Raw genomic sequence first — 26,852 nt, forward strand, 5'->3', positions numbered from 1 at the left:
TTTCTACATGATTTAAGAGACTAATACATTAAAATATTATTAGTCTAAAAGCACATATTATTGTAACTTTGGTTTATAACACTACATTTTGTGTTCTACATAATTTGAGACGAATGCATTTAAATGGATTATTGTCTTATATATACAATGTATATAGATATGATTTTGTGACATGAACAACCAAAGGTGGGGATAAAGCTGTAAAAAAAAAAAAAACAACAACCACAGAGTGTAGCCCTGGCCTGTGTGGCTCAGTGGTAGGAGCACTGGCCCATACACCAAAGGGTCATGAGTTTGATTCCTGGTCAAGGGCACATACTTGGGTTGCAGGTTCAATCCCTGGCCCTGGTCAGGGTGTGTGAGGGAGGCAATTGATTGATGTCTCTCTCCCATTCTCTCTCTTTCTCCCCCTTCTCCCCCTCCCTTCCACTCTCTCTAAAAATCAATGGAAAAAATACCCTCGGGTGAGGATTAACAACAACAACAACAACAAAAACAATATTGCAGGAAATGAGGGACAAAAATGCTATAAGGCATATAGAAAACAAATAGCAAAATGACAGAAGCAAGTCCCTCCTTAATAGTAATAACTTTAAATGTAAATGGATTCATCAAAAGATAGATATTGGCAGAAAGGATAAAAAAACATGATGTAATTACATGCTGTCTACAAGAGATTCAAAGGCACAAATAGATTAAAAGTGAAAGTATAGAGAAGATATTATATGCAAATAGTTACCAAGAAAGAGCAAAGGTAGCTACACTAATATCAGGGGGAAAAAGACTTTAAATCAAAATAGGTTACAAGAGACAAAGAAGAACATTATATATTAATAAAAGGGTCAGTACAGCAAGAAGATATAGCTAAAACATGGAGTCTACCCAAGTGTACAGATGAATGGATAAGCAATACGTGATATACACGTACAATACACTTTTATTCAGCCTTAAGAAAGAAGGGAATTCTGACAAATGCTACAACATGGACGAAACTTGAGGACGTTATGCTAAGTGAAATAAGCCAGACCCCAAAGACAAATACTGTATGTGTCCATTTATATGAGGTACTTAGAGACAGGAAGTAGAATGGGGGGGGGGGGTTCCAGGATCAGGGGCAGGGGTGGGGGAGTGGGGGTGAGGGAGAGAGAGAGAATGGAGAGCTGTTACTAATGGGTACCGTTCTACAAGATGAAGAGTTACGGAGATGGATGGGGGTGATGGTTGCACAACATCACGAGTGCATTTGCTACCACTGAGCTGTACACGTAACAATGGCGAAGATGGCGAATTTGATGTGATGTATATTTTACCACAATAAAACATTTGGGAAAACAAAACAACAAAACAACCAACTGCACGAAGAAGCTGGGTAGGCGATAAGTGGTGGAAAAATTAGACCGACTTGTACACTTCTGTTCAGAAGTCGACAAACTATGGCTCCTGAGCCACATCCAGCCAGTGGCCTGTTTCTATACAGCCTTTTTGGCAAGTTTACATTTTGCCAAAAAGTATAAATATATAATCCTGCCCCACAGAGGGCCATCTAGATGACCAGGAAACTCTCATTGCGGAAGCCAAGGCCCTCTTCCTCTTGGCTCTGCGTCTGCGTGATCAGGGCACACACACCTGGCTACGAGCCTCCCGGCGGTCAGGTGTGAAGGAAGGAGAAGAGCCCTCCGACCTGGCCCTCGCCACAGCAGCAGGAAGTGTGCAAATTACAGCCCTCGCTACCCAAACGACTCCAGTTCAAACAAACCACAAACCACGCCAGGCAATACTACACTGTGCTTTGTATTGGGCCCTGGGCACAAACTGAACTGAAATGTGCTCTATTTTAGGCACATAAAAAGCCCTTGAACCTGGACGCAGGGAACTGGTTTTTAAAGATCTTTTTGTTTTGAAGGAATTATAGACTGACAGGAAGTTGCAAAGGCCGTGCGGAGGGCCCAAGTTCCCTTTGCCCCGTTTCTCTCAAATGTTGCCTCTTACGCAATGCGCAGTAGGTACATTAGGTAAGATGCAACGATGGCAAGAAACAATATCAAAATCAGGAAGTTGACTTTGGTACAATGTGGGTGTCTACTTCTATGTCTTTTGATCACCCCGTGTCCATTGGTGTCACCTCCACTGCACTCAGGATATAGACTGCTACTCTAGTCACACCCCCTCCCTTCCCCACATCATCCCTAACCCCTGGCACCCACTGATAGGCTCTCCTTCTCCATCATCTTGACGAGCCTGAATTTTAAATCCCACTTCTGACCCTGCCAGCTTTGTGACCTTAGATGAGTCACTTCTCTTTTCTGGACTTGACCATCTCATCCACAATAAGACAAAGCGTTCCTCTCGAAATTCCACAGGATGATAGGGTCTCAAATTCCACCGGGATTATGAGAAGGAAAAACCAGTTTCATGGTGAAATGAACTAGAGCGATGCTGCTTTAAATCAGGGCAAGGTGGCTCCTTTCCTATGACTCCTCAGCCCTTTAAGATGGATCTTCCCCTGGGAGATGTGTATGCAGCATTTTCCAGACTTCCCTGAACACGGAATGCCACTCCCCCCTTTCAGAAGTATCTTCCAGAATATTCGAAGATATGCTGTTGTTTGAGATATGCCGTTTCCGAGAATCTCTGAGGGACCTTCCAGATGAGAATATCTCTGTAGTGGATTGAACTGTGTCCTCCCCACCACCACCACCAAAGATGTGTCCACCAGAACCTCAGAATGTGACCTTATTTGGAATAAGGGCCTTTGTAGATGTACTTGAGGTAAGGATCTGCAGGTGAGACCTTCCTGGATTAGGGTGAGCCCTCGGTCCAATGAAGAGTGTCCTTAGAACACGTGGAAACACCCAGAAAAAGGCCGTGTGAAGGCGGAGGCAGAGAACAGAGGGCAGCCCGAGCCAAGGAACATGGAGGACCTCTTGGCAGCCCTCAGAAGCCACGAGAAGGCACGGAATGGAATGTCCCTCCAGCCTCCGGGAGGCACCAGCCCTGTCAACACCTTGATTCCGACTCCTGCCTCCAGGCGGTGAGAAAATAACTTCTGTGGTTTTAAGTCAGCCAGTCTGTGGCTATTTGTTCAGCCCTAGGAAACGAAGACACCCACCCTCCTTAAGGATCTTGGGGATTTTGAAACAGGGAGGGGTCTCCTTTAAGTCTTCTGAGCCACGGAGCTCCTTTCATCCTCAGGGCCTTTGCCGGGAGCACTGTACTCCCGTCCTTTCCTGTCTGTCTGCTTCTCTTGCTGCTGGAACTAGTTCCATGCCACAGTCTCCTTAGAAAGACCATGTCTGACCACCCAACCTAAAGCAGTCCCCCGGCCCCACCGTAGTTCTTTAACATGATATGCGCATTTTATCTTCCCAGCCCTTAGACGTGAGGGTGCCCACAGATGCACTTGTGGGATTGTTGGACTGGCATCTGTTTTCCGTGGGAGCAGGAATAGTCTCTGTTTTGTGGGCCTCTTTTCCCAGGCCCTGGAATAATGCCTGACATGGGAGAGGTGCTCACCAAGTATTCAGTGGGGGGAAAAAAAGAAAGGGTGGAAGGAAGGAAGGAAGGAAGGAAGGAAGGAAGGAAGGAAGGAAGGAAGGAAGGAAGGAAGAGAGGGAGGGAGGGAGGGAGGGAGGGAGGGAGGGAGGGAAAGAAAGAGCACAATAACTCCTTCTGGTCGAGGGCCTGGCATCCACAGGTGGCACCGAGGGGTGTTTGCAGGCCTCAAGAAACTCCTTTCCTGGGCGTTTCTCTTGCAGGAACTTTTGGGCTTTCAAGGTGGCCACGGCCATTGTGGCCGATGGGAGTGAGTCAACAAAGAGGCATTGTCCTTGACTCTGAACCCAACAGTGAACATGGAAAACCCCCATCCCTGAGGAGGGTGGGTCCAGAGAGAGAAAACAGACTGTGAGCAGGTAAGCACATAAGTGAATAAGGCGATTTGCAGGCCGGGACATGCTGTGAAGAAAATCAAACAGCATCGTGTCAAAGAGGGGCTGGAGGGGCTGCTCCGTGCAGGGGGTCAGGGTGGGCTTCTTTGAGGAGGTGACAGCTGGGGGGGCTGGGAGGTTTCCAACCATAAAAGCCATCAAAGGCCCAGAGCCAGACTGACTTGAGACAGCCAAGGCTCAGAGAGCAGGCCACTGGGGCTGGCGTGCAGTGAGAAGGGAGGAGACGAGAGGTCAGAGGTTTGGGGTTTATTCTGAGTGCAATGGGCAACCATCAGAGGCCTCTGAGTAGGGGAATGACATGTATGATTTATGCTCCAGAGAAACCTCCCTGGCTGCAGTATGTAGGTGAACTGCAGGGGGCAGCAGGGGGACAGGAAATCAGGGGGGATGTCATTAGTGTTGCCTGGGCTAGGGAGCTTTCGGGGTGACTTGGTCTAGGGCTGTCATTGTGAAATGGTGAAACGTGGACACCAGTCTATTTTGGAGGCAGGATGAGGAGGTGAGGAAAAGAGAGAAATTAGAATAAGTTAGTGTTTTGGCCTGAACGACCTGGCTGGCTGGTGGTGCCATTTATTTATGATGTGACAACTTGGGAAGGCCTGGATTTGGGGTGGGGTGGAGGGAAATTAGAACCTAGTGCTGGCTGTGAAATGCTCGTGAGGCATCCAAGTGGAGGTGATAGGTGGTTAAATATAAGTTAAATATACAAGTCTGGAGAGCAGGGGAGAAGTCTTGGCCAGAGATACAGGTTTGAGATGGTCTATGAAGCTACAGCACTGGGTGAGACCCACTGCGGGAGTGAATGAAGACCAAGAGGAGAGCTGCCATTTAGAGGTGGTGGAGGAGGAGGGGAGAGGAAAGGAGCCTGAGAAGGAGCAGCCCTGAGTAGGAGGGAAACCAGGAAGTCCACCAGAGAAAGTTTCTCAGGAAAGGAGACAGGGGCCAAGTATGTCAAAGGCCGATGACAGATAGTAAACGAGGCTAGAGAGTCGAGCTTTGGCTTCAGCAGGATGTAGGTCACTGATGATGTGAACAAGAGCCAGTTCACGTAACGATGGAGACAAAGAGCTGACTGGAGCCGGATGGAGTAAGAATGGGGAGGAGGAAGTGGAACCGCACACACAGAGGCAATGAGAGGGTCAGGGAAGGCTTCTCGAAGAGGAGTGATGAGGCATCTTTATGTCAGGGGACAATAAAAGTCCAATAAATGAGGGGGAAATGGCTGATGTGGGAGCCCCCACAGGAGTGAGGTCTTCAGAAGGACCGAGGGGGGTGGAATCCAGTGGGCAGTGTGGGATTTGGCTTCCACTGTAACCAGAGGTTGGCGGGGGTGGGGGTTGGGGTGGTGGTGGTTCTCTCTTGATTACATCCATTATTTTTCTTTGACTTACGTGGTGCCATCACCAGCTGAAATTGAGGCCGGGACTGTGGGAGACCCAGGAGAGTGGAAGGCATGACTTAAAGAAAAGGAAAGCATCTACAGCATGATGGAGAAGTTGGGGGGCCGCTTGACTTTCACCATTTTGATTTTGAAGTGAGTCCAATTGCCCAGGTGTGCTGGCTCTTGAGCAAAAGTTGATTCCAACCAGAGTTTGGGGTTTTGCCAGGTGAGTACGATGGATGAAGTGAAATTCCGGGTGGTGATTCCCAGGTTGGATCAAGGCCTCCAAGCTGGATAAGGAAGGCACGGAGGACATGGCTGATGGGGCTGCGGGGCTGAGGCCAGTGGCTTGGAGGTCTCCGTGGGCTCAGGGAATTGCTGGCAGGGGGCTAATTCAGCACCTGGACTGGAAGCTTGGGAGCTGATGTTCAGGGTGTGGGAGGTTTGCGGTTATCGGGGTGACTAGATCAGGTGTATCCATCTGAGAGTGTGGCTGAGGTGGAGCGGAGGAAAGGCCGTAGAGTCAAAGAGGTTCTCTGAACTCTCTTCCCTCCCCACTTGGGAAACACCCTGTCTGAGCTAGAAGGGGGAAACCTCTGCACTGTACAAACAGGGCAACTGAGATGTGGAGGTGCTGGGGGCAGAAATGAACATGTCGGAGCCGGAGTTCTGAAACTCAGGCCCCTGATGAGGTTAGATTCTTGTCATCTTCCTCCCAACTTCCCACCACGCAGAGTTCCGTTTTCCTTCTCTGAGCCTGGAGCACAAGGTCCTCCCCCATCACCCCAGCATGCCCCTTGCGCACAGCTTTTCCTGCACTCCTCAGTCCTCTGGGGAGTCCGCTGCAGAAGTTCAAGTCCACAGACGCAAGGACCACCTTTTTGGTGTCAACCAAGCTGTGTGTATCTTTACAAATGTCTGATGGCAGATCTTCACATTTGTTCATTCACTCACTCAGGTGATCATTCATTCATTCATTCATTCAAGTGAATCCATCTTTTTAAAAAAATGTTTTTTTAAACTGATTTCAGAGAGGAAGAGGAGACATAGAAACATCAATGATGGGTGTATTCTCAGCCGCCTCCTGCACGCCCCCTACTAGAGAGCAAGCCTGAAACGCGGGCACGTGTCCTGACCTGGAATTGTGACCTCCTGATTCATAGGATGACATTCAGCCACTGAGCCCCACCGGCCGGCCAGGCGAAGTGATTCCATCTTTTATTATTCATTCATTGGGTTTGAACTGTTAAACCAAGCAAAAGGAATGACATCCTCAGTCATTGTGAAATTGCTTATCCACCCACCCAACCAGCCAGACATCCTATATATACTGTGTGCCGGTCAGCCCATAGGTTTCACGGACGGGCATCACAGGCCCTCACATGTCTGGTGGTGTCCAGGCTTCCCCATGTCCATTGTGTATCTAGTCCCTGGGTCCCACATATGTCAGGTGTGCATCACATGTCTGAGTTCTTCTAGTCTCTTCCTCATAGCAGGGCTGATAATACATGTTCAAAGTTCACAAGGTGAGCCTTTATTAACTTCCAAAGCTGATTCCATGAAAGAAATCTTTCTTTAAATTTGTAAAAGCCATCTTGCTCATGATAAAAATACAGACAATGACAAAGCATACAAAGTAAAAAACTTCCTTACAACTGTGCTCCCGCTGAGGCCGTGGCAAGCAGGAACTCTCGGCCAGACAGCCTGTTCCCGGCCTTGTGGGGACTGGCTGTGCCATGCCCCCTGCCCCCCACCCCCTGCCTGGGTCCTGATGCCCCAAGGCTGGGTAAGGCTAGGTCCTGGCCAGCACACCAGGGCCAGTTCCACCTCGGGTCCTCCCGGGAGCTTGGCCAGCGCTGCCGCCTGCCCTCTGCCTGGGGAGGGAGGCCAGCATTCCTGGGCTGCAAGGTCAGCGTGCAGAGGAGGAGCCCAGCCCTGCCGGAGCCCCGAGACACGGGCATGCTCTCTCTCACGCTGCCTGCGCCATGCTAGGCTCTCAACTCCATGCTCTGCTACAGACTCCCTGGGACCCAGGCCCCAGCCAGACCCCGTGCTGCCATGCTTTCCTCTTAAGGGTTAAGCGCACAGATGGGACTGGAAGAAAAGGGTGGGTCTGCCCTCCAGGAGATTCCAGGGTGGGGCTGATCTCAGGGAGGCCCAGCCCTACAGAGGGCCAGCCTCCTTGCTCCCCTCCCCCATGGGAGAGTCAGGGAGTGCAGCTCTGTCTCCACAGGACACTGTGGGAGGATGGGGTGTGGAAGCACACACTGGTCACTCCCACCCCCTCCCCAGCAGCCTGTCCAGGCTCTTGAGCACCCAGAGACCTCAAGGAACTGGAAGTCAAAGCATCTGTAAAGATCCTCTCCCGGAGGGTGGCCCACAGATGTACTGTCTTCCCAGGCTTATTGTCAACGTGATCCCTGAAGACTTATCTTGGTGGGATTTGGGGCACAGAATGGCACCCCCTAACCCCACAGTTTCCCAGCAGAGTCTGGGCTCACCTGCACACATAGCCAGAGGCAGATCAGCAGCAGCAGCAACGAGCTAATTTAGTGAGTACATGTGGGGGGGTAGGGTGGGATAGAATGGGGCCTGCTCTATTCTGGTAGAACTGGAGATGGCTCAGCACACACACGGTCGGATCTCCACGGTACGGAATCTTCACATCTCAGAGCCGCTGTCCGGTTGAGAAGCGGGGCGCTCTCCACCCATCAGAGCAGCCCAACCTACTGCCAGTCCCCTCCACCCACTGACGCTTTCCTCTTGGCAGCCTCTCACTTGGGTTGGGGGTGGTGGCTGGACACTGTTGCTCCAGCCCAGCCTTTGGGACAAGAGAGACAGCTGGGGTGGGGCAGGGGCAGGAGAAGCAATAAGTTAAATCCAGCGAGGTAGCAGGCTGGGCGGGCGCGTTCCAGGGGACCCAGGCATCTCTGGCTTGATCCAGGAGGTGTCGGGAAAGAGGTGGCCGAGGCAGGATCCCAGGCAGGAGGTGGTTCAGAAGGCTGGGTTGTCAATGCCCCTGGGGACCCCAGAATGTTCTTCAGGCCTGGGGCTGTAGGGAGGGGGCGGCTCCATGGGGGGCAGGCCCAGGTCTGGCTTCAGAATAATCTGCAGGGAAAGGAGGGGACACAGAGACGTCTTAGGGCCTGGCACTGGCATCGCCACCCGCGGGTACCCGGGAAAGGGGTGACCCAACGCAGAAACACGGGGACAGTAGGGAGAGGCAGGAGGCCCAGGGGCAGGACAGGGATTAGGACAGACACCCACCTCACTGTAGGAGGGTGGGGGCTCAGGGATGGGCACCCCGGTGGCCCTCTCTGTGGGGATGACGGTGGGCCGCTCGGGGGGCCTCATGGGATCCATCCGGGGGTCCGGCTCCTGCTCTTGGCAGCTGCGGCAGAAGCGCTTAGCCAGGCCGCAGATGCACACGATGGGCATCAAGGTCAGGAAGATGATGATGAAGATCCTGGGTGAGGAACCACCACCATCACCCTGAGCCTCCCGCCATCCCCGCCCCACCTCCCTCCCCTGACCTACACCCGCCCCCAGGCCAGGAAGGCCCCTCAGAGGGCTGTGCCCAGAGGTGCTGGCCTTGGGCTCACCTAAAGGGACCGGAGAAGAGGTCATACTCCTGGGGGCAGCAGGTGTTCCCGCAGCACCTGAATCCTTCAGGGCAGGAGCTTCTTGTGGGGGCAGAGAGAGGCCGTTACCAAGGTGGGGAGGCAGTAGCATCACAATCTCCCCAAAATGCACCCATACACTCAGGCGCCATGCCCCTTGTGGGGTGAGGGCAGGGGCCCCCTCTGGGCTCAGTGGGAGGAACCTGGGACCGGGATCAGAACCTGGGTCCAGGGGCATCGCCCTGCTGGCCTTGTGCACTTGGGCCAAGCCATGCTCCTTCTGGGCCTCCCTTTCCTCACCTACCAAATGGGTGTAGCGAGTGTCCTAGCATTTCTATACAAAGGCCGCAGTTTGCCCCCCACTCCCAGGGTCCCCTCAGAGGGGAGAGGGCCTGAGACTGTAGTAAGAGGGAGGGGGTCGGGACTGTGGGAGACCCAGGAGGGTGGAAGGCATGTGGGCTTCAGAAGGCCCACAGTGTGAAGCTCCCCCTGGCGTGGCTGGTGGGGAGCGGGAGGGGCAGTCTCCTTCCCTGGGTAGGGGTGTGTGGGGATGGCTTCTGGCTGGAAGGGGAGAGGGTGAGGGTGATGGATGTGCTGCTCCCTCCCATGAAGGCAGGCAGGACAGGTTTGGGGTGTCTCCTCCCCAGTTTGGAAGTTATAGCCCAAACCCCAGACTTACAAGGGGCCACATCTGGCTGCAGCCTGTGGAAGAAAAGAGGCAGAAGTTAGGGGTTATAAACTCAGATGCTGCCCAGGCACCGGACAGCCAGCAGGTCCCCAGAGGATCAGCATCTTCCCCTAAGCCTGCTCTCCACCTTACTCCGCCAGGCCCCCAGGTCAATGATGGGAGCCCTGGCTGCCGGCTGGAGGCCCCAGCTCTCCTCCCTCTCCTTCCCCTCCCCCCACCATACTCGCTGCTCCCCAAGTCTGTAAGCTCACGCCCTCTTACATCTACAGTCCAGGATGCTAAACTCTCCTGCTGCCCACCAGAGGCACTCCCCACACTGCGGGCAAGTTTCTAACCACAAAAATCTGATCACCCACAACCTTGCTGTCGGGAGTTCCCTGAGCCCTGACCCCCAGCCACCAGCCTGAGCCGCCCTCTCCCCTCTTGCACACACACCCACCGGGAGTTCCCTGCACACACCCGGCTGCTTTACACCAACAGGCAGGGGCAGGCCCTCTTCCCCAGGCCGTCATGGTCTGCTGAACCCCGTCCCTTCCTCAGATCCCTGGCTGGCAGGGCTCCCCACTCTTTGAAGCCGCCCAACCCTCCTCTCCGGGACCAGCCCCTCTCTCCCCAGCTCTTCTGCGGGCGTCCAGGGTGTCTGTTCAGAATGTCATCCCATTAATAGCAATGCCGTGTATTGCTTGGAACGTTCTTCCCCCAGGTATCTGCAAGGCTGGCTCCAGCACCTTCCTTTCTGACCATCTTACTTAAAATGACACCACCTGCGCCAAAGCAGTCCCCGTCCCTCGCTGTGCTTAATGTTTCCGCATAGCGCTCGTCAACATGTAACATACCATGTATTCCCTTTATCTTGTTAATTGTGTGTTTCCTGGGTAGAGCATAAACTCCACAGGGCAGAGATTTCGGTCTCTTCCATTACTGTTGAAAATCCAACAATATTGGCAGAAGGAAAGAGCATTCATTGATTACCTGGTTTCATTTCTTCCCAGCCACTCCCAGACTGGGTTTGGGGAGGAATGCAGCGATGGGAACATAGTCGGGAATGGGAGGTTATGTCACCCCCGCCTCCCGGGGACAAACAACCAGGACTCAAGAATAAGAAGTGAAGTCCGGCCAGCATGGCTCAGTGGTTGAGCGTGGACCTGTGAACCAGGAGGTCTTGGTTCAATTCCTGGTCAGGCACATGCCTGGGTTTGGGCCTCGATCCCCAGTGTGGGGCGTGCAGGAGGCAGCCGATCAATGATTCTCTCTCATCATGGATGTTTTTCTCTCTCTCCCTCTCCCTTCCTCTCTGAAATCAATAAAAATATATCTATTTTTTAAAAGAATAAGAAGTTAACTTTGGGGAGACCATCCTATCTTCATACCTTTTCTTGAAATATTCCAGTAACATCACAATTGCTAATGACAACAACAGTAAAGCTAAGAATACCACTGACAGCCGATGGTAGTTGCGCTGATTCCCCCTTTGGGTTCAGTCCCATGTGAGTACCAGCTTCTCACAAGCCTTGGACAGTGGGGACTGGAGCAGCAATGAATCCCTGGGGCAAGTGGGCCCAGGGAGGGGGAGGACCACACAGCACAGAGGGGCCACGGCAGAGTTGGGGCAAGACCAATGGGTCCAGACACTCAGTGGCAGCCCCTTCCCCTTCAGATCCCAGCCCCTATCCCTCCTCCCTCTGCTGGCCCCAGCTAAGCAGAACAGATATGAACAGCTTAATAAGTCTGCCTTGAGTTCCTGTTTGGGAGGGGTAGGAGAACTTCTCTCAGATTTTTCTTCCCCATACACCAGGGGGCAGTCTTGTCTGAGGTGGTCCAGAGCCTGAGTTCTATCAAGCGTCAGGATGACCTTGGGGAACCTCAGCTTACAGTCATGTGCTGCATAAGCACGTTTGGTCTACGATAGACCACACAGACAACAGTGGTCCCATCTATCTATCTATCTATCTATCTATCTATCTATCTATCTATCTACATAAAACCCTAACATGCAAATCGACCGAACGGTGGAATGACCTGAGGAACGACCGGACACTATGATACGCACTGACCACCAGGGGGCAGACACTCAACGCAGGAGCTGCTCCCAGCCCACAGGCCCCAACCGGTGGTGGCAGGTGGTGCCAGGCCAGCCAAGGTAGGTGCAAGTGGGGCCCCTTGATTGCCCTGCAGGTTGCCTCACAGAGGGAGGTGACTGGTGGCAGTGGGGGACAGGGCCGGCGAGTGGGCAGTGCCAGGCCAGCCAAGGCAGGTGAGAGCAGGGGCCCTGGGCGCCCCACAGATCAGCCCTGCTTGCTGGCCAGGCCTAGGGACCCTACCTGTGCACGAATTTTGCGCACCGGGGCTCTAGTAAGATTATAATGGAGCTGAAAATTCCTATTGCCTAGTGATGCCATAGCCAGCAGAGCCACTTCCAGTCCTGTAAGCTCCACTCATGGTTAGTGCCCCATACAGGTGTAGCATTTTTAAAATGGTTTATACTGTATTTTGACTGTACCTTTTCTATGTTTAGAAGCACAGACCCTTACACTGTGTTACAGTTGGCTACAGGATTCAATACCGTAACATGCTGTGCAGGCTTACAGCCTAGAGCAGCCGTGGGCAAACTACGGCCCGCGGGCCGGATCCGGCCCATTTGAAATGAATAAAACTATTGAGATAAAAGACCGTACCCTTTTATGTAATGATGTTTACTTTGAATTTATATTAGTTCACACAAACACTCCTTCCATGCTTTTGTTCCAGCCCTCTGGTCCAGTTTAAGAACCCATTGTGGCCCTCAAGTCAAAAAGTTTGCCCACCCCTGGCCTAGAGCCATAGGCTATATACCATACAGCCTGAGTAGGCTATACCCATTGTCGGCAAACTGCGGCCACAAAATACCGACTTCTGTGCATGGTCCACGAAGTTTCATTCGCACTGTACGTGCGCGCCTGCACGTGGTATTTTGTGGAAGAGCCACAATCAAGGGGCCAAAGAGCCGCATGTGGCTCGCGAGCCGCGGTTTGCCGAGCCGCAGTCTGCCAACCACTGGGCTATACCATCTAGGTTTGTGTAGGTGCACTCGATGAGGCTCCCGCAACAAAATCACCTAACAACGCACTTCTGAGCACTACAGCCGTTGTTAATCAGAGCAGGACTTCACACTGTACTTACCGGTGAATTGGGGACATTAGCAGCACCTGCCCCCTGAAGATGTTGGGAGGAACCCACAAGAGGATGCCCAGCCTAGTGATGGCACGAGGAGTGCCAGGGCTTCGGGGGGCAAAGCAGCCCCGACAGTCAGCGCAGCCGTGTGAATGTGCCCTGTTCTGGGAAGCCAGCCTGGCACTCCCCTTGGATCTTAAACAGCAGTTAGAAACCTGTCTTCTAGACTCCCATCGCAGAGCTGGGCAGCACTTCCCATCACTGGGGGTGTGAGAGGAGGGCGTGCCTGCCCCCTGGCAGAATCACAGATTTCCGAGTCAGCCTTGGGTCAGGCAGCCAGATCCAACCCCCCCAGGGGGCTGGGCTTCCACCCCCACTCCCAGAAAGGGACTAAGGAGCCCGCGCTCCGCTAGGGCACAGGCAAACAAACAGCCCAGAGAAGGCCGGGACTTCCCCAAGGTCACCCAGCACCGGAGGAACAGAGCGGGGGAGACCGGCTAGCCCGGCGTCCGGACCTCCGTTCCAGGCAGTTCCCGCTCTCTGACGCACCGAGGAGCGGGAAGGACTATTCCAGGCTAAGGTGCGGGTCAAAGTCCCCGCTCACACAGAGGCGCCAGGTGCCAGGTGTCAGATGGTGGTGGGCGAGGGTCCCCCAAGGCGAAGGAACCCCGGCCTTTTCGGGGCTTCCCTCGGCTGCCCCCACCTGCACCTCCCCAGCAAAATGAGAAAGGAAGTGGCTCAGGGCGTGTGGTCACGAGGAAACCCTAACAATGGGAGGTGGTGACCCGGCTCCAGCAGCGGCCCCGGGCCCCCACAGGCGGACCCCGACAGTTCTAAAGCTTTACCTCCCGATGGCTCACCTGTTGGAGGCCGGCCAGCAGGCCGAGCAGCAAGGAGGGTAAGAGGCGGAGGACCCAGGCGTCCGACATCCTGGCGTTGGGGCCACTGAGCTTCCGTGTGTCAGGGCAGGAGGGGAGGAGGGGAGGAGAGGCGGGGAGGCGGGGAGGCGGGGAGGCGGGGCGGGGCGGGGCGGGGCCGCGACCTCTCCCACGTCTCCACCTATGGGGTCCCGCCTCGGGTGCGCCGCGAGAGGCCGGCCTTGGGGCGGGGTGGAGGCGGGAAGGAGAGCGGAGAGGTCCGGGTTGGCTTTGGGGAATTGGGAAGTAGACGAGGTTAATTGAGAAAAATTGTGGGGTCAGTTCCAGACTGCTAAGCTACCCCTCCCATCTCCCACCACTGCCCCACCCCGAAGTGGCCCCCAGGCTGAAGGGGGGTGCGGCGCCGGGCAGGGGGCGAAAAGATGCTGGGGGGCCCCTGGCAGTCCCCGCACACCTGGCCTCCTGCGGGGCAGAGCTGGAGGGGAAAAGGAGGTTCTGGAGTGGATTCAGGGTATTGCATGGGGGAAAGTGTCGCCCCCACCCCCATTTTTTTTTCTTTCTTTCTCTTTCTCTTTCTTTTTCTTTTTTTGCCAAGAAGGGAGGAAGAGGCGGCCCGGCTGACTGCTGGGGCAGGAGGACGAGGAGCACAGCCCTGGGACGGCCGTGTCCCCCCACCTCCCTACGTGCACTTCCTCCTTCTGACCACAGGGGCCAGGAAGGCCCCCGAGTTTGGAGATTTGCCACGGGGTCCGAAATGGGGCTGAGCGGCGGCCCGGGAGGTTCGGCGCAGGCGAACTGGTCCGCCCGGATTCCTGGGGAGACCCCGCGCGGGCGGTCCCAGCCCCGAGGGGCGGGATTCCCACGGCTCCCACCCTCCGCGGCCACGCCCCGGCCCTCGAGGCGTCCTGTGCTTCCCGGGTCCGGCCGGCAGGTGGCAGCATCGCCCAACCCGGGATTTCCCGGGAGCGCGGGACGCTGGGCTGGGACCTGGGACTTGGGGCTGGGTCTCCCACGCTCCCCCAAAAAACCTCCACCCCCCTCGCCCCCCGGGAGCTGGCTGATGGGCGGGGTGGGGTGCCGTCTCGGGGGTGATAGGCGCAGGATGAGAGCCAGACGCCCACACACGGATGAGACCTGTGGAAACAGCGGGAGCTGGAGAGTGAAGCCCGGACGCCTGGGGAGAGGGCGCCATGGACTTGGTGGGTGGGGCGCTGCTCTGGGCCTGGGGAAAGGGGAGGGTCCGGGACGCGCTCAGTCCTGCAGCTGTGAGCCGTCTCCTGCCGGGTCTCAAATCTGATTCTGCCCCTGGAAGCGATGCTCGGGTTCGTGTGAAGGACAGCGGGCCCCCTTTTCTCGTCCCCTCACCACTGTCCTTTATCTCTGTTTCTCATCTCTCCCAGTCCTGTTATCTCTGCTCGGTGTTTACGCGTCTTGTCTGCTCCCTATTCCTCCCAGTCCCTCTTCCTGTTTTAGCCTCCACCCGGTTTCTCTCCATTTCTCTGTGTCCCCTGTTTCCCATGTGTTTCTCCTTTCTTCCTTCGTCTGTTTGTCTCAGATGAGGAGTCTAGTTTTCTCTCTCCGTTTCCATTGACTTCCTGTGTCTCTATATGTGTTTTTTTCTCACCAACTTTTTGGTCTCTCTCTGCCAGTATATCTTTCCCTGGTGTCTATCTGTCTCTCTCTGTCTCTCTCTCTCTCTCCCTCTCCCTCCTCTTTCCCTGTCTCTCTTTCTCATCATCTCTTGTCCCTTTTTGGCCCCTAAGGACAGAATCTTCTAGTCTCCTGGTCTAAGTGGAATTAGGGTCTGGCCCTACAGAATGACTTCTCTGTTCTCATGCTTGGTGACGCTGAGCTTGGAGAAGGGAGTGTACATGGGGTGGAGGCACCTCTTCCCTCATGCCCCTGCAGTTGGCTCTGTACCCAGCCTGCCTCTCTGCTGAGGGGGACCTAGTCCAGAGTGCCCATCCTGCTATCTCCTTGGTGAAGTCATTGCCAACTTGGACTTCTAAGGCCTTCCCACCCCTGCCCTGGCCTCACTGCATCAGCACTCAAGGTTGGGTGAGGGGGTATCTCCATCACACCTGCTGCCACTCTGCCCAGGCCCAGAGCCCTACCGAGGCGTGGCCCTTAGAGGAGGGGAAGGTAGGTGAGTTTAGGGGAGGATGATACCCTGGGGAGTGAAATGGGGGTGCTGAAGAGGGCATGGAGGAGTTTGTGGGGTAGACGTGGGCGGCTGGGAGGGCTGAGGAAAAGGGACCAGGCAGGCACCAGTGCCCTGGGGATGGGCAGGAGGAGGGCTGGCATCCTTCCCTGTGGCTCTCTGGCATCCACCTGACACAGGTCTAGGGTTGCCAGACAAAATACAGGGCACCCAGTTATATTTGAATGTCACATACAGAATGGATAATATTTTCAGCATGCATATGCCCTGTGCAAAAGTTGGGATATATATACACTAAAATTTATTTGTTGTCTATCTAAAATTCATATTTAACTAGGTGTTCTGTGTTTTTATTTGTTAGATCTGGCAACGCTACCCACATCCCTGAAATGTCATAGAGCAGGCACCTGAGAAGAGCTGCTCCAGCCGCTGGCTCACATCTCCGCAGTGGGAAAGTAAGGCCCATGGGGAGGGGGCCAGAGGGCCTCTGGACCCTGCCTCTGGGTCCCCAGTTTTTTCATGACACAGAACAGCCCTTCTATGCTCCTTCCTGCAAATGGGGAGAGGAAGGGCCTGAGGTGGGTGGTCTCAGCCCAGGCAAGAACACTAACCCTTGTTGTCAGCATCCACCATGGCTCCCAGGGCCCCAGCATTCTTAATGGGTGAGGTCGGGTGGGGGCGGGGGCACAGTGGGACCCCAGATAGAGCAGACAGGAGGCTGTTCTTGTGTAGAGGCAGGAGGGTCATGGACAGAGCCGGCATCTTCTGTTCAAGGCTTAATCTGGCAGTGGGAGGGGAGTGGGTGCATGTGTGCACGTGTGTGCTCAGGCGTGCAGGGGGCAGCGAGGCCCAGAGACCTCATGCAGTCAGTGGGTCCCTCTAGATTCCACACCAATTCCGTCTGGGATTTCCCAAGAGTAGCAAAGTCCAAATGTCTTCATACACGCTCGCCACCACCCCGGCCCTTTCACTAAAGAACGAGCTGATTGTGCCTCCTGCAAGGGCCCGGCTGGAAGGGCCTGGGAGGTCAGCTAGTCCACCAAAGGAGCCAGCTGGAGCTCAGAGGGGTGAGGAGGCCAAGTCACACGGGACACTGGGGCTGAGTCAGGACCAGAACCACACGGGTCTCAAGACCCTACACTCAGAGGCAGCCCCAGGAGGCAGCTGCTGCCCCGGATGGAAGAATCCTGCCTGGGGACCTGGTGAAGCCTGACTGAGCCCAGCCCAGGCCCTGGGTGACGGGGAGGAGCCAGGCCAAGTTCTGTTCCTCTCTGCCCGCTCCCCACCGTACTGTGGTGGATACTCATATCCATAATGGCTTACGGCTGTGGGCTGGGATCTTTCTTTTCAAAGCCCACAGAGCATTCTGCTCTAGCCCAGCTCTGCCTGCAGGGACGGTGTTCTGTTGTGTTGCTAAGTGTGCCAGTTACTATGGGGTGCTGTGTGACCTTAGTCAAGAAACTTAACGTCTCTGTGCCTCTCTAAACTCATCTGTGAACGAGGGTGGGGGGGTGGATCACATAGGGTCATAATAGGGATGAAATAAGCCCCTCGGTGTCTGGAATACAGCAGTGGGAAATAAATGTTACTTTAATAACGACATGCACTAAATGTTCTATTGCTGGCAAAAGAGGCCCAAAGCTCCCTGTCTTCATTTCACATAGAGGCAGAGCGAGGCCACAAGGAATTAAGGGTTTGCTTCCTCCTGAGAACGGCTCTCCCCAGAATGCTGGCTCACTATCTCCCTCTGCTGTCCATCCCGTGCTCTGCATCCGACAAGGGCCAAGTCAGATAGGGCTGGTGACCTACTTCAGAGGGTGTTGGTATTGCCCACTCCTCCTAGGAGGCCACAGGAGGCCGGATGTGACAGTGGTGCTGGGACCAGACATTTGATAAATTTCCTCTATTTCTGGTTTGTCCCCCCCTTCTCCTCCCCCACTGCCTGGGTTGGCCTCATGGTGGGTGCCCGCCTGTCCCTCAGGCTGAGCACTCAGGGGGACTGGGACTCTGCTGGTCACGGGTGTGCCTATTGTCACTGCCCCCAGGCAGTGTGGCTCCCCAGGGCCATCACAAGCATCTTCCTAAGGCCTCCAGCCTAGGCTCCCCATGGCCTACTCTCTTGCTCCCTAATTTCGAGACTCCCCGACTTCTGCCTGAACAAAGTCCCATCTCAGGGAGGCCCAGCAGTGTGCTCCTCTGCCCTGCCCGCATGTCCTCCAGCCACACACCTGACCCTTTCCTGCTCCCCTCTTTCCTGAGCTTGGGGGGCTTCCACCCCCCCCCAGAACACAAGTCCCCAGACCCCTCCCTGAAACCTAACAAATTCTCACCCCATCTTCAAAGCTCAGCTCTAATATCCCCTCCTCCCGAAAGCCTTCCAGGACTTGGATCTTCCTCCAAGAAATGACTCTTCCCTCCCTGCTCACCCCCACCCAGGCCTTCTCTCTCTCCCTAGATGTGTGCACGTCCTGCTGTTCCCACCCGGCTGCGGGGGCTGGCCCGGCTCTGATTCAGCGCTCATTTCCCCACGGTTCTTTGTTCCAAGTAAACACTGGCTCTGTTGTCACTGAGCTGAAGCTGGTTGGGGACCTCCTGAGGTCAGGGGCCAGATCTCTCCAGGGAATGAATTTAGGGAACGAATTCCTGAAGTCCTCGGTGGGGAGCTGTGAGCTGGGGGGGTGGGGTGGGGTCATTCCTGACTGACTGAGCTCCCCAGCTCCACTGGCTGTGTGGTTTGGGGAATCCACCTCTTCTGCCTGTTGCCCCTCCCAGCTGTACACCACCCCCTTGGTGAGTCAAATGGCTCCCTAGGGATCCAGCAGCTCCTACGGGGTGAGCGGCAAGGAATGCTTGGCCCGCTGTCCACCTTCCAGGAGGGGCAGGATGCGTGTTGGGCTGCCAATAGGAATTCTTGGGCATGGGATCAGGGTCCGAATCTCCCTCCCAGAATCCTTCTGGAAACTGAAGTCCGCCTCCCCTCACTCATTCTTGGGGTGATGGGTGGGAGGGTGGCGCGTTGACTCCAGGCCTGAGCCACCCACCTATGGGCCAAGAGGGCGGAGGGAGGCGTGCCACCTGCAATTAGCGGTGCAGAGAGCTTGTTATCCTTATGAGCGGGTGGAGCAGCTGGACTAGTGCTCACCTTCCGAGGCTTAGCGGAGACAAAAGTGGCTTTGGGGAGCCATTATCCTTCCTGAGTGTAGGTTTCCGGCTGCGTGGCCAGCGGTGGAGAGGGAGGCACCCCCCAGGGCCGGGTGGGGAGAGGGAGGGGAGGCAAGGCTCCTGAGGGAAGTTGGGGTGGCAGAGGGAAGAGAGGACCCAGGCGGGACGGGCTGAGCCAGGACCAGGTTAAGGTCTTGAGAGTCCCCCAGCCCTGGTGGCCTCTCTCTAAGACTCCTGCTCCCCAGGGCTTCCCAGCGCCCACCCCACCCCCCCACTGCAGCCCCACTCCCACTCCCACCCTCACTGTTGACTCTTAGATGGGACCCTGTAGCCCGAGAGAAGAAAAGGCTTGAGGATCCCCTAGGGCCCCCACTTTCTAGCTCTGCTCTTGTTCCGCCCCTTGAAGGCTCGACTGCCCCCCACACCCTCCGGGGGTCCCTCCGTCTCCGATCCAAATGTTTCAGGGGGATGGTGGCTAGACTTCAGAAGAACTTCCCAGGCCCAGCGAAGCTGCGAGTTCCGGCAGCCAGTGGACAGAGTAGCCCCTCTGTGGGGGGCCATCCTCAGGGGAGGGTCTGGGGGCGCAGAGCGCCGGGTGGGGAAGATGCAGCTCGGACTCCCCGGAAGCGGATCGCTTCTCGGGGACCTGGGCGGCCGGCGCAGAGCGGAGGGCGGGGGAGGGCCGGCAGGGATCGGGCTCTTCCGCAAACCTTCGCTCACAGCAGCTGGCCCCCCGCCGAGGACAGGCTGGGCTTCAGCTGGGCGCACGCACGCCGGTGTGGGCGTGTGCAGTGTGCCCGCCCGTGTGCAGACAGGGGCACGCGTGCGTGCACACGGCCCCGCTCCCGGTGCCGATGTGGCGGCCCCGGCCCCGCCCCCGCCCCCGGCCGCCTTATCTTCCCGCCCGGAGGGAGCTGGGCTCGCGGATCCCCTCACCCCAGCGGCCCTGTTAGCACCTCCTCCTTCCCTTGTTCGCGCTTCGCAGCCCCTCTTCCTCCTCGGCCCCTGCCGTCCCCTGAGAGAGGCCCCGTGGCTGGCAGCCCAGTTCTTCTCTTCCGACTCCACTTCAGCTTCTATTTTCCAAAGCTTCGGGCGCCCCCTCCCCTCCCCACCCCTTCCTCGCGCCCCTACAGTTTGGCGCCCACCCCTCCTCTAGGTGGGGCACAGGGTGAGCGCCCCCATCAGGCCCTCCTGCCTGGAGGGGGCGGGGTGAGCGTGGGAGGGAGCCCTGCACTAGGGGCCCCAGCCACGTCCTGGGGCAGCTGTGCCACCCTCAGCAGGGAAGGGGTGGGAGAGGGACGGTAGAGCAGTAGGGCATCCTCTTTGCCCCCTCCCCTCCCCCCTTCCCCATCCTGAGCGTGGGCTGCTGATGGGGACAGGGTGGTCCCTTGCTCGGAGCCGGGCTGTCAGGCCGCCAGGACTGCAGGTTTCCTCTGCCGAAGGGCCCCTTCCCCGCCGGCTTTGATGTGTCTGCGAGGTTAGAGGAGGATGTTTGGCTTCGGGGCCAGGTGCCAGGATAAACTCCCTCCGCCTGCCGGGCCAAACCACTGCCTCCTCAGCGCCTGGCTCACCTCCTTCCCGGGCCCCAGGCCGGGCCTGGCTTCCCCAAGGCCGGCCCTGCCCTGCCACCCAGGGGGGTGGGCACCGCGTGGCGTGGTGGCATTTGCTGCTACTGGGGAGAGACCCTGAGGCTGGCGGGTGGCCCGTTGCGTCACCGGGGTGCCTGCTAGGTGACCAAGGGCCTGGCCCAGGTGCGAGTTGAGGGACCAGACCCCAGCTGTCAGTGGAGGTGGGGGTGCGATGGGGTTTGGAGGAGGGGCGTCCACGTGGAGTTGTCTGCATAGCTTCAGCTCTTCCAGATGTGCAGCGGCTCCAGATGTGGGGATGACTCAGCCTGGAATGGAGGTGGGGGACGGGAATCCAGGTCCACGGAGGGGGACAGAGAGCAGGGGGAAGTGAGGTCCTGAGCAACTGCCAGGGGCTGCTCCCCTTCCCCTGCAGCCCCAGCCCCTGGGGCCTGCGGGCGGAGGAGCGGGCGGAGGAGTGGTAGCTGCGGGCAGCTGCCCGGGATGCGCAGCCTTCAAGGTTCCCACCCTGAGCAGAAGGGGAGAAGAGAGGATGAGGCCGCCGGGCCAGGGGCCCAGAGACAGGCGAGAGGGGCAGAAGGCAGGGGGCAGCGAGTGGAAAGAGGGGCTGGCAGAGGAGGGGGGGAAGGGCAGAGACGGGAGGAGCAGCGTGTGTGACCTCACTGTGGAGTGTGGGTTACATGGGGGGAAGGGGGAGCTGGGGAGAGCGTGGTGTGTCTGACACGTGTAAGAAGACGATGTGCGTGTTGGGTGTGGCGGCTGAGGGTCTGGTCTCCATGGTCTGGATGACAGAGGAAGAAGGTGGGGGCAGCCTCTCTACAGTGATTGGCTGCGGGGGGGGGGGGGGCTTGATGCTCTCTTAAGTGAAGACACGTGTGTGTCTTTGGGGGCTGGGAGCGAGTCCCTTGGACCTGGGGGCATCCAGGCCAGGCCAGGGCGCCAAAGGCTTGGGGTCCCCCCCCTCCTCCAGCCTCCCTGCTTTCTTTGGGGGAGGCTCTCAGAATCCTTAGAGCTGTGGTTTCTCCCTGTGGGCCTCGGCTGGTGTGAGTTTTCTCCTGCAGGGCAGCTAAGGGGGCCCTAAAATTTGGGGAGCAGTGCCCTGTGGGCTGCATTGCCAGGACCAGTGGCAGCTGGGCTGGATGCCCCTCCATGCACCCCCCCCCCAGCTCCATAGAGCCTCTGTCCTGGCGTCCTCTTTGGCCTCCAGGTGGGTCTGCTGGCTGTGCCTCTGGCCGCTCCCTGGAGAGCCCCACCTGTGCCAGCCACCCATGCCAGGGTAAACAGGGCACTAAGTGTCTGGGCTGCTGCCCGCCGCGAGCTGGGCACTGCTTCTCCACAGAGGCTGGGCTCCCGCCTGTGGCTTGGGTTGTCTCCTCCAGCTAAATGACAGGTCTGATGCCCAGGCCCTATAAACAGTGTTTTCTGGGCAGGTGGGGGTCATGGGGACCCAGTGAGCAGACAGATAATCAAGTTTAATCAGGAGACGATGTGTCACCCCCGCTAAGGGGGGCTGTTGTGACTCGCACCCCCACCCCATGCTGCAGGGCCCTTGACCGCCTCAGGCAGCATAGGAATCCTCTGTTCCCCACGCCCACCCAGTACACACACACACACACACACACACACACTCACACTCACACTCACACACACCAGGTGCGGGGCACAGTTCTTGGCACCCACTTCACGTGTGAGTGCAAATATGCCCCCTCAGTGGTGGCTGGGACCAGGTCCTATTCCCTCTTTTTACTGTGGGTGGAGCCCAGAGAGGCTGAGCCCCAGCCCGAATCACAAGCATGAAAGATGAACTTGGATGTGTACATGGTCCTCCAGACACTGCAGTACCACTGCCCACACACCGCCCGTCCCTGGCCATCTCCATCCCTCCTTCTGGGACTAAAGTCTGGAGGCCAACCCCATTCCTAGGCTCTCCCAGCCTCTCCACTCTTTCCCTCCCCTCTCCTCCTCTGGGCTGAGTCCAAGTGCGGGGGGGGGGGGGGGCGGGGGAATACTTATTTCTCTGGATTCACCACTTCCCTCTGACACACACACTCATATAGGGCAGCCAAGCAGGAGGAGGACCCCCACCCCCCATGAGGGGCAGGTTATGGCCTTGCCTCTGGGGAGTGAGCAGGCGCCAGGGCAGGGGTGGAGCACTCAGGAGCGTCTCCCTCCTGGGCAGGCTGGGGGCCCTTCACCCACATTCCCAGAGGGGAGGGCCGAGGGCAGGGAGGGGGCCCAGGAGCCAGTGGGCAGTGGACAGGGATCCAGGCTCATGGGTGCCACGCGGTAGAGATGAGGGATGCCAGGCCCGGGGCCCCGGAAGTACCCCCTCTTCCTCCTCTTCCTCTCCTTCCCTCAGTCACGGTCACGCTCCATCCCGCGTGTCTGTCTTTGTCCACATTTGCGTTTCTCTGTGGGAGTACGTCTCTCTGCCTCCCACTCTCTTCTCTCTTGACTCTCCCCTCTCCGCCCCTTCGTTTACTTCCTGAGGGGAGCAGCCCCTCTGTGGGAGCCAGGCTCCCAGAGTGGACGATGGCTTGGTCCAGGGAGGTCCTTGGCTTAAGCCCATGGTCTCACAATAGCCATGTCCAGCCCCCTGCTCTGTGCCAGGGTCCAAGAGACAGAGATGCCAGCTCTTCTTGGGTGCTGTGCGGGGTGCCCTGCGTTCAGAACTGCTCCCCTCAGCAGCTGGGGGTGAAGGCTCGCTCTCAGTATCCCTCTCTCAATTAATCTCACCCCCTCTTTTTCTTCTCTCTCAATTATCTCACCCCTCTCTCTCCTCTCTTTCTCATCTCTCTCAATCCCTCTTTTTCCTTCTCCTTCTCTCTCCCTCTTCCTCCCTCACCCCCTTCTCTGGGAGGGCAGCACCCCAGAAGGCTGGAGTCCGGGCTGCTTTCCTGGGGGACCAGATGCCCACTGTGCTCAGGACAGTCCAGATCTCTGCTGTGCCTGAGAGTAATTGTTAGCATTACCCCAAAGCAACCTGATTTAGACTCTAAATTCCTGGAGAGCCTCCCAGCCTCCCCAACCCCTTACAACTCCCAGGAGAGCCCTGTAGCCAGCCTGGGCCTCGCCCAAGGACACCAGGGCCAGACAGCAAAGAGGGGAGCTGTATAAATAGCCCATTTGGGGCGCCCTCCCCCCCCACCACCCGGCATTGGGTCGGGCGGGTCTGTTTGCTGGAGAGGGAGGAAGGAGAGCTGTGGTCACCCCCAGGCAGCATGTAATTTAGGATTTATTTTGGGGCACTCTCTATAGCGCTGGGTGGGGCGAGGGTAATTTAAGGGTTTAATGGGGTGGGGGGATGGATGGACAGGGGAGAGGGAGGCCCTCCCACTCCGGCCTGGCTGGGAAGGTGGGTCCCTTCCAAGATCCCTGCTCCCTTCGGTCCCTGGGTACCTCCTTGGAGGCCCTCCCAGGCCCCTCCGGACCTGCCTTCTCCAGCAGCAGACGGGGTTTGCAGGCTCCTCCATGGCCTGGGCTCCAGGTGGTGGGTCCCAGCTGCACGGGGAGCCGCTGGTGGTTGAGAGACGTAATGATGGGTGGGGGTGGGGGGACAATGGGCAGCATGTGGGCAGAGGTGACCCTGCCGGAGGGTCCCTGGGCTGGGAAGCAGCCACTCCTGGAGCTTGCTAGATGCTCTGCTCTTGCTCCCAGATGCCCCATGCTCCGCCCTTGCCCGGAGGTGCAGGGCCCTCCGTCTGATGGAGGAGACCCAGGCTCTGGCCTCAGGAGGCCTCGGTCGGAGGGGGAGACGGGACCCAGGCTCCGCTCTCACATGGCCAGTCATTATTTCCTTCGCCGCTCCCATCATGATCTTAATTTTTAGTCTTTGGGACTTTAGAGTCTGTCTCTTCCGGGAGCTGAGCTCCGTGATGGTAGGGGCTCCGCTCTGTCTCTTCCAGCATCTCAGCAGCTGAGAGCACAGACCAGGAGCTCGATCAGTAGTTCCCGAATGAATGAGTGAGGACGCAGCGCTAGATCCCAAAGCCCCTGGTCAAGAGGCGGCCGGGCACAAAGTCTGAAGTCTTCCTGCTCGCGTTCCAGGCCACGTGGTCTGACCCCTTTCCTCGCAGCCTTCTGCCCCCACCGTGGCCCCACTCTGAGGCCACCGGCCACCAGCCACCCTGAGCTATTGACCGCTGCGCAAATGTTGGGCCCCCTTGTCCACTTCCATCCCTTTCTCACCACACTCCCTCCACCTGCAATTCCTTCTGTTCCCATCGCCTCTTGACCAAATCCTGCTGGTCATTCGAGGTCCTGAGCAGTCACCTCTTCTGTGAAGCCTGCTCGGATCCCTCTGCCAGATGCAAACGCCCTCCCCTCTCACTCTGCAACTGGGTTGTTGTTTCACTCTTCTTTAAACCAGAAGCCCCTGGGGTCAGGCTTGCCTGAGCTGTCCCAGAGCCTGGCACCCCAGGGGTACTCAATCAGAGGGCGCTGAGTCACCCAGGGGACAGGTGGTGGTGTGAACTCTGGGTGATGCTCTGGTGAGGGGTGTATGTGATGCAGGGCTGGTGGTGCAAGGAGGTGATTTCAGGAGCCAGGAAGAGCGACCAGCACCTGAGTGGGGTGAGGGTGGCATGAAGTTTTCCTTAGAAACATTGACCCTTTGGGTCAGAGAGGCGGGGAGAGTGAGGGTGCATTGGGGTGGGGAGGCTGGGGGTGGGGGCAGGCAGAGGGGGGAGACAGGCAGAGGGGATAGAGAGTGGGCAAGGCTGGGGGTCAGAGAGAAGGGAAGACTGGGGATCAGAGGAGGCAAGGAGCTCCTCGGACCCACGTGTCCCTTCTCATCCCACAGCACACAGCCCGCCTCGCCGCCTTTAAGAGCCTCTTGCCTCGGGGGGCTTCGAGGCCCCTCCCTGCCTCGGTTTCCCTTCGGCCTCTCTGGCCACCCCTTCTCCAGCTCCTTTGCAAGCTCTGTTTCTTCATCGTCCCTCGGGTCGGACCTGGCTCCTTTCCTCTCCGCTTTCTCCAGGGGACCGCCACCCATCTGGCCACCTGGTGAGCCTGGCCCCTTGGATGGCGTACGGTGTGTTGAAGTCACCGCGTTCAACAGCTAGAGTTCAAACCAGAAACCCGGAGCCAGCGCTTACCCCTCTGCCAACCGGTCACCAAGTCCCGGGACTCCTGCCTCTTACGTCTCTGTGCGCCTCTTCCCGCGCCGCTGCCCGAGGTCTGGGCCTGGTGTCCACCACCTCCCACCTGGACCTCTGCGGCAGCTTCCTCGTGGCCACCCCGCCTGCATGCTGATCACGTTCCAATCCATCCTCCACACTCCCCCAGAAATCTTCCCAGAGCAACGCTGGGTCATGTCCTCCCACTGCCTGTACTCCCAGGGCTCCTTCGCAGCACCCACCCTCTGCCGGCTCTGCACCTGGCAGGTGCGGTTCCTCGGCCCGCAGCGCTCTTCCTCAGGCTCCTCTTCGTCCTCACTGACTCTGCGAAGGCTTTCCCCATGGTCTTCCCTCGGAGCGCGGGTCAGGAGTTTCCTTCCGGGGGCTGCTGACACCTTAATTTCCCCATCACAGCGCTTCGCTCTTTGCCCAGACACAGCTTCCCTTCACAAGGCCCGGCACCAACAGGGGAGGCGCCCAGGAATCATGTGTGGACGGAGATTTACAGAGCAGGAAGGAAGAAGACCTATGGCTTCACCCCAGAGCGGGGCGTCTGGGACAGTGGCGTGGGGAGGTTCCAGGGCCTGGAATGGAGCAGGAGGCCTTGGTTAGGGTTCTAGCCTGGGGCTCAGGGTTGAGGCTGCCCAATCTGTACTGCTTACCCTGTGGGCGTTCACCTCCCCAGGAGACACACAGAATCAGCAGAGGAATCCAGCCCCGGGCCCAGGGGTCCCAGGATGAGCCCAGCTGCCCACTGGCACCCACAGCATCTTCAGTGGCAGCCTGGGATCCAGACAAACTGGCCACAGCCAGAGATGACCAGCATCCCTCCGAAGTTCAGGGCCAGGTCCGGGAGGAGGACGCTCCCTGGCATCTGTGGACGGCCTCAGTGGACATCTTCTTTACAAACTTGTTTTCTATCTAAACAGTTCCTAGGCAGCCCCCGGCTGGGTGGCTCAGTGGTTGGAGCATCGTCCTGTGCACCAAAAGAGCTGCTGGTTCGATTACCATTCAGGGTGAGAATGGGAGACAACTGATGGATCTTTCTCTCTCTCTCTCTCTCTGTCCCCCTCCCTTCCTTATTCTCTCTCTAATATCAATAAACATATTCTCCGGTGAAGATTGTTGTTTAATTCATAGGCATTTTACTTCTTACTCCATA

General features: G+C 57.2%; 1 protein-coding gene across 3 annotated transcripts; it reads right to left on the reverse strand.

The window, feature by feature from the left end:
* Positions 1-5,331: 5,331 nt before the first annotated feature.
* TMEM92 (transmembrane protein 92) lies at positions 5,332-13,742 on the reverse strand. Of its 3 annotated transcripts, XR_013996947.1 has the most exons (6): positions 13,647-13,742; positions 9,628-9,650; positions 8,931-9,011; positions 8,596-8,794; positions 7,830-8,436; positions 5,332-6,571 (listed from the first exon to the last, which is right to left on the reverse strand). XR_013996947.1 is itself a non-coding variant. In XM_081109148.1 (5 exons), exons 1-5 carry the CDS (start codon positions 13,713-13,715, stop codon positions 8,323-8,325), a joined length of 486 nt encoding a protein of 161 aa, XP_080965274.1. In that variant the 5' UTR covers positions 13,716-13,742; the 3' UTR covers positions 6,842-8,322. The 3 variants fall into 3 exon arrangements, 2 of the variants coding, with proteins under 2 accessions (XP_080965274.1, XP_080965275.1); XM_081109148.1 differs by lacking the exon at positions 5,332-6,571 and having other exon boundaries at positions 6,842-8,436; XM_081109149.1 differs by lacking the exons at positions 5,332-6,571; positions 8,931-9,011 and having other exon boundaries at positions 6,842-8,436.
* Between the last annotated feature and the right edge of the window lie 13,110 nt (positions 13,743-26,852).

Source organism: Myotis nattereri (assembly GCF_964212035.1).
Source record: "Myotis nattereri genome assembly, chromosome: 16".
NCBI classification, from domain to species: Eukaryota; Metazoa; Chordata; class Mammalia; order Chiroptera; family Vespertilionidae; genus Myotis; species Myotis nattereri.